General features: G+C 41.7%; 1 protein-coding gene across 8 annotated transcripts in view; it reads left to right on the forward strand.

Annotated features, from left to right (window-relative positions):
• The first annotated feature begins 539 nt into the window (after window positions 1-539).
• Window positions 540-12,289, forward strand: part of kctd15b (potassium channel tetramerization domain containing 15b) — a 36,428-nt gene continuing 24,678 nt past the window's right edge. The window contains exons 1-6 of one of the 8 annotated variants that reach the window (XM_086070531.1): window positions 540-618; window positions 1,011-1,132; window positions 1,740-1,810; window positions 2,713-2,908; window positions 4,765-4,843; window positions 4,976-5,060. In XM_086070531.1, coding sequence (XP_085926657.1) covers window positions 5,010-5,060 — 51 coding nt within the window. In that variant the 5' untranslated portion in view covers window positions 540-618; window positions 1,011-1,132; window positions 1,740-1,810; ... (1 more) ...; window positions 4,765-4,843; window positions 4,976-5,009. Of the gene's footprint in view, window positions 619-1,010; window positions 1,133-1,169; window positions 1,428-1,739; window positions 1,811-2,712; window positions 2,909-4,764; window positions 4,844-4,975; window positions 5,061-5,100; window positions 8,015-8,081; window positions 9,990-10,234; window positions 10,295-10,605; window positions 11,243-11,282; window positions 12,262-12,289 lie in introns of those variants that run through there. The other 7 variants (XM_086070530.1, XM_086070532.1, XM_086070528.1 and 4 more) reach the window with 7 other exon arrangements.

Genomic DNA, 12,289 nt, shown 5'->3' on the forward strand with positions numbered 1-12,289 from the left:
CACTTTTAAACCCAATGTCCTAGACACTCAGAACCAATTTCAAGTCCCCCATTTTCAGGGCCCCTGAACATGCTGGACGTACTTCTACAATGTAGTTCTACGACCTTCTGTTTACCCAGAGTGGACGTCAAAATGGCCGTTTTGACCACTTCCAGCAATTTTGTTTGCTCTGCTCCCTTTTTTCTCTTTCTTTCTTTCTTTATTTCTTTCTTTCTATCTTTCAGTTTTTATGTATTTTGTATTGCTTTAATTTCTAAGCGTGTCTGTTACTTTTTCTTGGTAATGTTCAACAATATACTATGCCAATATGTTCTGTACATTTGAAGTTAAACGTGTTCCGCTCCACGTGACTGATCGAGTGTAGAGTGTTTGTAATTTTCGATGTTCCATAAAATGTTTTTATTATTATTATGAATTGAACGTAATCACTAGATCCGCAAAGTTTGGCCATCTTTGTAAAAAATAAAAAAACACAAAAAAAAAAGCGCCCAGGATCCATGTGGGCAGAGTCAAACGCCACCTCACGTTAGCCACGCCCATTTGAACTTCAGCCTGCAGCCAGCTGGAACTACTCCGCCTGGTGTGCGTGCTAGCAGTTTTCCATATGGATTAGTTTGAGTGAGTAGCCTTACATATTTACATTAAATAATCATATTTGGCCACTGACCTTTTTAAATTTTAATGAGAGAAGCACACCTTTGGCATGCTAATTCCTAATGTGTTGTTAATATTAAAGCCAACGTGCTACTCGCTAGCTAGCTAACTGACTCGATGTCCATTATCATTGAAACCTTATTTTGTGTATGTGTGTGTGTGTGTGTGTGTGTGTGGGTGTGTGTGTGTGCGCGCGCGTGCGCGTGTGTGTGTGTGTGCGCGCGTGTGTGTGTGTGTGTGTGGAGGGGGGGTGCTCTGGCGCCAAAACAGTCAGCTCCCCTAAACTTGTAACAAATATGTTAATTGGTTTATCTACCACTCAGTATACTCCTCTGCTTCTCCTATTGTCTTCCCAGCATCAAGCAGTGAGGAGACCAGACAGTGATGCAAGTCTGAGAAGATAAAAGATGCAGGGAAGACGAGGGCGGCAGGCGTCTTTACTGGCAGGGATCATGGCTTGTAAAGCGACAACAGACAGGTGATAGAAGAAAATAATCTAACTTTATTTGTCTGTTCAAGATAAAAACAGAAATTCATCAATTCATACCACGCTGTTAGCGGGCTGCAGGGTGGGCCGGGAGCTGGCCCCCCGTCCGAGCTAGGACGGATGAAGCTTCCTTCTGTGGACTAAATTAATAGTGGGATTGCTTTGGGAGCTCCTGAGGAGATAATCAGACAGGAGTTATCTGGAGGGCCCGAAGGCCGCCTAGCAGACGGCAGATGCTCTTCACCAACTTGCAGCACTTCATTGGTGACCCCTGAGGAATCCCTCAGTAGGTTTTTCCTGAAATAACGGTTTTTCTAGAGCCCTTAACAGCAACAACAATACTAAAAGACGATTGTGGTTCGGTGGCAGAATAAAAATAAATAAATAAATAAAAAACTGCTAGGTCAAACCAATTTGTGACTATATTAAGTCAAAGTTTCATTTGTACAGAATTAAAAATTAAGTTCATGTTTGATGTGCATTTTTTAATTAGCAATGGTAAAATGCTAAAATAGACACGGAATGAACACTCCCCTATTCCACCAGCAGATGATGGTGTTTCCTTTCTAATATGTCCTTCCATCCATTTTCTCTCCAGCTTGTCCTCATTAAGGGGTCACTCATGCATCAGACTACCCGAGCCTGTCCCAGACTCCCTGCTGACTTTAGGTGAGAGATGTGGGGTACATTCTGGATTGGGCACCAGCCAATTACATGGCATTTATAGACTAAAAACCAACGTTTGCATTCACACCTATGGAAAATTTAGAGTCATGTATGTGTAGACCATATTTATCATATCATTTGTACCTCAGGCTAGAAAGCAAAGTGAAGATAGTCTTTGTTAAGGAAATACACTTGTGTCAGTCAGTGAATGAGGTAATGGATCATTGCCTAGATGACTACAAATTACTACTTTCCCACTCATCATTTTATGGCATTTTCGATGGTTTTGTGATACATATGTCTCAAAAGGCTCTTTACTTTATATTGACTTCCACCACTCCCAAGAACTATCCATTCCAGACCTTTCTCTACATCATCTTGAGAGGTTTACCACCCACTGACATTAACCCACATGGACCCTCGTCTACCTGCCAGATCTTCTGGAATCTTCAATGAGGCTACTGTTTGATTTCAAGCTTGCTAGACGCTAGCTACTCCTCTGCTAACATGGCACGTTAGAAGCTGGCCATTTCTTTGGCTGATAGGCAGGATCTACAAAATTATTATGAGTTTGTGAATAGTGGTACTGCATTTTTTCTATTTACCATGATGTTAACATCAAAAGCCCACCACTTTTCACCCCTAAAAAAACATGAATCTGACATGTGAAAGTCCCACTACTGTGAAAAACTGGATTTCCCCCAGAAGAACTTGCTGGGATTTCATGTTATGACCATAAAATGTCATCAGCCGGCAGCCCGGGTCGCTATGTGCTGCACAGAGCACTTTCCATTCAGCCTGAGGGTCCTGGCCACACTATAAGCTGGCACCCTACGCCAGCCCCTCCTCTTTCCCCACCCCCGCTTGCCACCCTTTTTATTTATTCATTTTTTTTTTTTACACAGTGACCCACCGAAACCATCCCTGCGTTTCTCCCTCCTCCCTGGCCCCCCCGAGGCGCTGCGTGGGCTTCCATGGTGTCAGTGCGGCGGCCCTCGCTGTTGACAAAGCAGAAGACACATCAGAGCACAACAAAAGCACGGCGGGCTCCAGTTTGTCTCCCGTGCCACAGAAGGGCCCTCGAGGGGGGCCCCGTTCCAGGCAGGTCCCCCTCAAACCTTTGCAGACAAAGTGCGTGTGTTTCTTTGCGACTGTCGCCATGACAGCGCGGTGATGGATAAGTGCAAATATAAAGCATAAGTCAAGGTTGCGACTTGATGTCATCATGACACATGCACTCTAATGAGGACTGTGGGTGCTGCCCCCCAGGCGTGCAGAGCGGAGGGAGGGGGCGGGGTGGATGAGAGGATTCTATGTGATGCATAGCAGATGTGATTGGCGACATGGCGCCGTTCACGTCGTGACTGCAAACTAAATATCAGCGGCAAGCGGACTTTGCTGCTTCTTTTTTTTTTATTTGTCTGACGGAAATTCATGTCTACAATTAACATGCTGGTATTTTAGTAGTTAGTATGCTAGTCTGCCTCGCATTTCTGGCTCCCCATAGTTGAGTGAATGTACTCCTAACGGGCCATTTTTGCCACTTGCTGTCGGCTTAAAATGACATCACGGCGCTTAAGGGCTCAGTAACGACCAATCACGGATCCCCTGTTTTATGGGTTTGGTCATGTGATGTTCGCAAGCTGAGCCCTGAGCAACTATGTCATTTTCAGCAAGTGGCAAAATGGCCGCCCCTGAGATGGATAAAAGCAGGTGGATTTAGCTACTAAATTCATACTCCACAATTAGTTCGTAGTTTAAAAAAAAAAAAGTGTAATGCAGTATTATTTAGAATACTGTGGTTAGACTTATGGGGCCACATAGAACATATTGTAAAGACATTTTTTTGGCTTGACTTTCCCGTCAAAATTTCTGACGTGTTAAAATATTTTTGTATTCATTTAATAAAGTTGAAAAACATTAAGAAGTTCACCAGAAATAGCCGGTGGAGCCTGTCATTTACTTGCGCAGAAGGTTAGAGATTTTGCCACTGCCCTGTGGTCACTTGTATTGTTTTGTTTTTGCCAAATTCATTTAAAACTACTTCTTATATCAAACTTGTTTGTGCTATTGTATCATACGTTTACTGAAAAAAAAGGAGAACTTTTTAAAGTAAGTGATGAGAATCAATTCTTTTCTCAGCCCACCCTCTATGCTGGCTTTATTTGTGAAGTGATATTAATCAAAAGTCAATTATTTATTGTGAAGGTCATCAGGACCACGCAGTACTGTCATATACAGTTTAATATTAGATCATATAAATATATACATGATCTAATTTTATGTTTTTAAAATGATGCACATACAGAAGGGCAGTACTGTCATATACAGTTTAATATTAGATCATATAAATATATATATGATCTAATTTTATGTTTTTAAAATTATGCACATACAGATATTTTATACCTAAAAATAATATTTTAACACACAACCAAAGACAGTTGCAGGTTACGCCGACTCAGCATTCCCGCAACTGTCAATAAACAAATCTCAGTCAAACCCATCATATTCAGAGTGGACCCGAAGCACCTAAAAATGACAGCGCCAGGGTCATTGCAATTCTACCTGCCTCAAAATGGGTACCTCTCCCAGGGAAATAATCTCTTTGTGCTTTTTTGGAACCATAATTGCCAACTTGGAGCAACTTGAGGCAATGCGGATTTATGTACATTGTAAGCAAACTCCCTCAAACGCACACACAAACACACACACACACACACACACCTGGCCTATTAATAAAGTGACACCTTTTTACCCCGCTACTCCTCGGAGGTGACTAACAATAAGTGTCGCTGCACGCACGCACACATCCCGACATCAAGCAGAATGTCAAATGGCTGCAAGAGCAGAAGCAGCCGGGCTCCACCAAGCGCACACGTTCACTTAAAACTCCACAAAGAAAATCATAATAAATGCAAGTTCTCAATGTTCTCCAACTTTCTCCACATGGCCAGAGGGGAGTGCTCGTCTGATGGCAAATGCTTGAGAGACATTCTGGTTTCGTGCTGCTGTTACCCAAGGCTGGAAGTGAAGGTATTGTTCGATCTGGCTAATGTTAGTCATCAAAATAAATCAATAAATGCTCAAACTTTCTTTTTTTTCAAAACTACAAAGTGATGAAAATGCCCTTTCACTTACTGTTTACATTTGTGTCCATTTGACTAGTGTTGGCGGTTCAAATTTGATAGTGATCTGACAAATGCACGGACACATGGCGGCCATGTTGGCAGGGGTGACGTTCCCATCAAAGGTAATGGAAAACATGGACATTTGCATAGCATCACCAATGGGAACGCAGTTTAAAAAGAACGTGTCATGTAAATCTTCCTCTTCATATACAGGTAAGCCCGTTGTCTAATAGAGCCAGCCCTTGTTGTGTAGTACATGTACACATCTCTCAAATATGCTACATGTTGTATGATGTAGATACGGTAAATAATGGGAAAACGCCGCAGAGAATCAATTTGTTCAAGTTAGGTGAGCTTTAGCAAGTGGCAACGCAAGATGGCGGCATTTGGTGACAAGTGGCGTTTTTAATCCATTCATATTGTTAAATACCGGCATTATCCCCCCAGAACATCAGTGAGGTAAGTTTGGACAAACTTGTCAACTGTTAAGACAGTTTGAAGCGTTATTTATAAAATCGTTTTGTACTGTACTGAGCATTTCAAAGGGCCACGAAAACTTCATAAAACAATAATATTCTACCGCATTAGGTGTTTTCAAGCCACAAAAAAAAAATCTTCATTTTAACACACAACCCACACCCCATTAATTTGTTAAATTGAATGTACAGTGGAACCTCGGAGTTCGAACGTCTCGGAACTCGTACAAATCGGACTTCGACCCCAAAAAATCGGAGGAAAAAATGCCTCTGAGTTTGACCTCTATCTCCGAGTCTGAACACCCAAGCAAAGCCAAATGTACCTTGAACGGGTAGCCGAGTGAAGCCGACCGATGCCGAATACGTCACAGTAGTCGAGACAAGGCACTGCTCATTTCCAGTCAGAGCGGGTGAATACTCCCGGAGGCGCTCAGTGCATTTAGATTTTTCCATGACAATTTTCTTCGCCATGGGCCCAAAGACACAACATTGCCAGTGGCAGCAAAGAAAAACAGAAAGTGCGACAAACCACTGTGGATTTAGGAAAGAGATTATCGCGCTGTTGTAATTACAGTGACTACTTCCGTAAATACTTACTCCAAGGTACGACTGTAATTTATTTTTCTGTAGTTCAATTCAAAGCACACACTGTATCTCCAAATTTGATGATTTTTTAAATTTGGAATCGGATAACCCAAAAAAAAGCAGTCATTTTTTTGTGTCTTTGTATGTTGTTGTGAATAAAAATACTATTTAAAAAAAGGTAACTAATTTTTTTAATTTTTTATTATTATTTTTTTTTTAGGGGTTGACTCAACCAATTTTGAGATACAAACTTGTGCTTTTCTGACAGTGATCATGACAATGTCCATTTCAATTTTACCTCAAAATGTTAGGACCACTAGCGCTTCTCCATTTATAATTTGTCAAAAGAGAACCTCACTGTACAGTGTCAGAAATGTTAATTGAATTAGAACCAAATCAAATACTATATGGCAATGGCAATACTTGCCAAAGAGTGAGTTAGTCTTCAAAGTGAGCTGCTGTTTTGTAGACAGTGCACATAAATATATCAAATTTAAGGATGCCCGGTGGGATACAAAGTGGTTTTATGTGGCCACGCATTTCTAATATGAATCTTTGTCTTTATTTGCATCAAATAAGGAAACCAAAATGCTGCAAAATGACACAAGTTTGTGTTTTGCCTGCCAAGGGTTAAACGGCACTTGATGAGCCATTTTATTTGTCAAAAATATATTTCTAATACTATTTATTACTATAGTTAAGTATAAACAAATGCACAAAAAGCACAACGCGCTAACCCGGCACACTTGAATCTGAATGGAATTGAATCTCGTTAGATATCATTACTAACGATCTTTCCTGTTACTGACCTGAAAACCATGACTTTTGCACACTGCTTTCTACGCAATGCCATTTCTAGTAAATAGTTATAAATCTTTGAGATGCTCTATGACGTCATCACATCTTTAAAAAAAAAAAAGGGCATGCGCGACGGAGCGAGATGCATTAATGTCCTTAACGAGACTGTAGGCCACATTAACAGCACCTGCTTTTCAGGCCTGGAGGCAAAGGTATTATTTTTTATATAGGGCCATGCATTCATTCATTGACTTCATGAATGCAAATGGAAGGCGCTGCATCAAATTCTCTTGATTTACGAACGTTGGAAATGATGCGGAATGTTGTCTTAAAAGCTTATTAGTGATCAATAATCTGATTGGACGCTTTTTTTTACCCCCCCACCTATGCACCTGCTGTTGTGAGGCGCACACAAGTTGTCAGCGTGACCTACTTCACATTGACACGGCGCAGCTAAAATCCATAAATTAAGGAAATTAACTGATGGGGCCCCAAGCCACTTTGTAAGCTATTTAAATCTTTAAATTTACAACATCCCTGCATAGGCCCGCCACATGTAATTGAACTAACTCCAGGCTTGTTTCCTTTTAATGAGAAAAAAAAAGAGCCAGCTCTCCCCCTCCCCAACCCCACCATATCCCTCCAGTTCGTACCTCTGGAAACAACAAATCTGTGCCAGGGGTTTTTGGATGAGGGGGCTTTCTGGGGCGCACTGGGGTCTAATTACCAAGACTTGGCCCGCTTGGAGGAGAGACGCGTTCCCACACTCCCAGCAGTCCTGCTGTCAAATATCGCCAGTGTTATCACTCTATTACCTCTTGAAAAACTTGCACAAGAAAGTGTCAGTCCATTAAGAGGATGGAAATTGCACAGTCGCCATATTACCTACCTCCCGGTAGACTCCCCTTCAAAAGTATTGGAACGGTGAGGCCAAGTCCTTTATTTTTGCTTTAAAAATAAAATCACAAAAGGTGATTATGAGGTCACAGATCAGAAAAGAGTCATCTCCGTTTTACCCTCTTCCTAATTTGTTCATTTGCTAAATTGCTAGAGACTTGCTCGGACTATAAACTGAATATGGTTCTTACGTCAACCCTATTTATCGCAGGGGATGCGTGCCAGACCCACCGGCAAAAGGTGTCCTCTGTCACATGACTCTGTTACACCAATCCAGTGCAAGCACTAGTGACCACGGTACCACACAGACAAAGTTTTCAGTGAGTAATTTACATAAAGCATGGCAAAAGCACCTGAAAAAAAACAGCTGAGCCTGTGCTGTGCTGTATTAGTGTAAAAAAAAAGAAGTTAATTTAACAATTAATTTAAGACCATTTCCTGTGCTTGAATTTATCTTCCTTTAAGTGCGTTTTTCTAAAGATTTAAATCACAATTGTTCTGGTTGAAATGCAATTGTTGGTCAATATCTGAATGTGCACATTCCATTTAAAAAATATATATATTTACTGTTCATGGTCTGATTATAAAAATAATAAATGTAATCACCTGATCCAGTTACTTAGTGCGACTTAGTACGTTTGTTGGCTATAGGCCACTACTCTACACGGTAGCAGAATTTTGGAGGACTTATCTCAAAATGCATATTTTCTAACTTAAATTTTTTTTTATGCATTTTGTGTGAATGAAAAAAAATCTTTCACAATGGAGACCGCTAAATAGCGAAAAAATAATAATAAACTTAACAAATTCAGCAGCCAGCAGGGGATAAATAACCCCCACTCTATTAGTGATGTGGTTATTGTTATGACAAAGATTTATTTAAAAAAACAAAACAAAAAAACCCAACCTATTTTATTGTTTTATAATAACTCTCCGTCAATTAAACATAGGCCTATTGATCGTTCTGATCAATAGGTAATAATGGAATGTAGTACCCACTTCTTGCACTGGTTGGCGCCAAATATCAAGAAACGCAATTCCTTACTTTGGATGCTGGTAGTCGCAAGTAATTACTGGGCTCAATGCTGCATCAATTATTCACACTTATTTACCCGCAAATAAACTAACATACGAATAAATAAATAATGGAGCACCTTGACTGACTCCAAACTTTTTAAGGGGGGAAAAAACAAAATGCTTCACGCATGATTCACTTCCATTGTGTCACACATATATGCAAAAATAACAATAATCAGCTTGTGAATCCCATTTTGCAAAAGTCTGGAGGCTGTCTGCTTTCATTTTGAGCATGAGTGATGAGTGTGTGTGCAAGTGTACGCGTGTGTACGTGTGTGTGCGTGTGTGTGTTATGGCCAGATATCTCCATCTAAGCCCCTGCGCTATAATTGAAATGGCGCATTTGGCTGCGGGCGGCCTGTGAGGGCTGCTTTCTGCTGCGGCGTGCATGCACGTCCGTGGACGTCATTTGATTTGAATGGCCTGAGGGAAGTGAGTGAGTGAGTGAGTGTGTGTATGCGTGTGTGTGCGTGTGCGTGCGTGTGCGTGCCTCTTTGCAACAACAACCACATCATCATCGCCATCATCCGCTCCAGACATTGAGGCGAAGAGCTGGAGAGGAAAGAGGAGGAATTCTCGGATGCTGAACTGTATGGTTGACTTTATCAACAAGTTCTATATCGGCTTTTGATTGGAGCACAGCAGAAACATGGCTGACTGGCTGACTTTGAACTTTGGAGATGGAGCTTGAACGCCTTTAGCGTCAAATCGCCTCTGGGACTATTAGTACATATTTAAAATCCGTGTTCCCTCCTTTTGTTGTTTAAACTTTGAATGAAACTCATTTTTTAAATTCCCCTTTTCGGGAAAGCACACACGTGCACGCGCACACAAACATATAAGAGAAGTTGCTATCTGTGCAGGCGTAATTTTTTGGCTCTGAGGGGAGGAGGTGAAGAGAAAGAGAGGAGAAGAGAAGGAGGGGGTTTATATCACGCTTTTCTTTCCCTGAGAAAATTGCCTTGGCGAGAGAGAGGAGTTGAGCTAATTGTAGCCTAATCCCTGGCCCAGAGGCGCTCGGGCAGCCCGGAGCCACATTCTTCTCCTTCATCATCTTCTTCATCATCATCATCCCTTTCTCCTTCTTTTCTTCTTCTTCGGGATTATTCTTTTACTCCCAATAAACAACAGGAAGACTTTAATTTAAAGGAGGCGGAGGAATAGGACGAGGGGGAAGGAAGAACGGAAGGAAGAAAGCTCATCTCATCGATGTTCAAGGTAAGCAAGGACGCCTCCTGTGCGCTTCTTTCTTTCTTTCTTTCTTTCTTTCTATCTTTCTTTCTGGCTGGCTTCGGACGCGTGCTTGCTTGACAAGCCAGGGTCGAGGCAGCCGTGAACGCATCACACTTTTGCATACGTGCGCGGTTTGCCCGCAAGATTTGTGTGTTTTTCCTCCCGTCTCTTCGACCTGGACCGACGAGCAAATATTTGAGCTTTTTTTTTTCTTCCTTTTTTTTTTGGAGTGTATTTTCACCCACCGGACTCTCATCTGGACTCGCTGTCTGTCTACCATGTTTGAAACGGTAAATACGACGCTAACGACGTGCGGTGTGTTTTGTGCAACCTTAGGATCGTCTTTCAAACCGGCGTGGTAACGTCACACCGGGAATACTACTAGTATTATTAATAATATTAAGACGCCATGTTGAACATTTCGAATTTTCGGCTTGTGTGCATGCTGCTACGGGAGAGTGTGGTGAAATGTGCATGATTCTAGCTCTTTTAAGGCAGGGTCCCCCCCCCCCCCCCCCCCCGCCCCCCAAAGTTGGGGACTCCAACTCACTACGTCATGTATTGCCCTAACATTGCCTTTTCCCCCCCATTAATGTGTGCCTGCTTGATTATTATCAGTCACAGAACATTATAGCATGACACCCCTCAAAATTGTGTCGCGAGCCCTCAGCATTAGGGAACAGTCAGTGCATTAAGGTTCAATTCATTCATTCGTGTTTGTATTTTGATGCAAAGGTTAAGTATACCGTGTTATTGTTTAGAAAGAGGTAGTAGTACGGTAATTTAACCCCACCCCCTACCCCACAATTTCTCAAATCTCCTTTTCCCGGGATTTGGAACGTAATCCCATCCTCATGTAATCGTATTAGAGCAACATGATACTCCAAGTGAGGTGGCCACCACCCTGGGAATAAAAAAAAAAAAACATTCACTAAAGACTTTTAAGATTAGAACATCCGCATTGTGCAACAACAAGCTAATCATGTTGATTAAGTGATGAGTAAAATTCAATCATATCAGTATGTGCCCCCCCCCCCCCACCCCTCTTAAATGTGCCTTTAAGACTGCAGGGAAGAAACATGTCAGCCATTATAAAGTGACCACAAACCATGTGACCTTTTAACACACGTGATCCCTTTTGTTACAAGTTCACTTTGGCAGAACAAACTCCTAAGTTTTGACACCGGACCTTACGTCATCGTCCACTGAGCTGGTCCACACACCAAGACATAGAAGAAGTGAGCTATAATTGTTTATGAAAGCAACACTTTGCAATTATATATTTTAAATATCCTTATTGTACTGTTAAATAGCAGTCAATGACATATTTCAACATTAGGCTCACAGTTTGGTAAACTCAAGCTCTTAACAAATCAACGTAAAGGAACCCTGGACATGTCAAGTCCTCCTTACCATATTTAGAACTCACAAAAAAAATGTGGATGGATCACTATTTAGCAAGCAGTAGCGGGACTAACAAACAAGTTAAAATATTTAAAAGCCCATCAGGAACAGTATTTACATACTGAACAAAAAAATAAGTATTTTGGGGATTGCCATGTAAAATGTTAATGTAGATACTCTTAATTTAAAACACGTCTAACATTTAACCAAACAAGCTGCTTCTGTGAGTGAACCTGTTTAATGATGAGAGCGTAATTACATTTTTGAAAGGGATTTGTGTTAATTTGCCAAAAGCATGCATGCTATATTGTTGTTAATTTGGAGTGTTGGTTGGCTTGCTGGTGGCATCAACCTGCCACTTCAACGCCTCCTTTTTAACAACCGTCACTCAGTGCACCTAATACAGCAGTTCATTTGTTCCCTTTCCGATATTGCTCCTGAACATGGATGTGATCGTTCTATTATTTATTTTTTTCGCGTAAGTGTGCAAGTGGAGACCCCCTCCCCTCTCACTCCCACTCTGGTGTGTCTGGGTGCATCACATCTCTCCCATAATGCGACCTTTAATTAGAATATTGCAGCAGCGGTTTGTTTTATTCCCCTAGAGGCTGACACCTAGCATCCCTCCCTCTCCCTCGTTCTCGCTCTCTCACTCTCTCTTGTCTATCTGTCTGTCTGTCTCTCTAATAAGCATCCTCCTCCTATCCCCGCCCGCGGTGCTGAGCCAAAAGATGCAAACATACTTAATTAGAGGCGCCGCGGTGTAGTAATACGCAGGCGAGGGCGACGCGACCAGGCAGTCATGGAAGCCGTCTGATCAGGAAGGATATCGTCTTGATTTTTTTGGCCCACTGTAGGATCACTCTTCCTCCACTATTCTT

This window comes from Leptonotus elevatus, chromosome 3 (genome assembly GCF_054856555.1).
Source record: "Leptonotus elevatus isolate MCC_2025b chromosome 3, RoL_Lele_1.0, whole genome shotgun sequence".
NCBI lineage: Eukaryota > Metazoa > Chordata > Actinopteri > Syngnathiformes > Syngnathidae > Leptonotus > Leptonotus elevatus.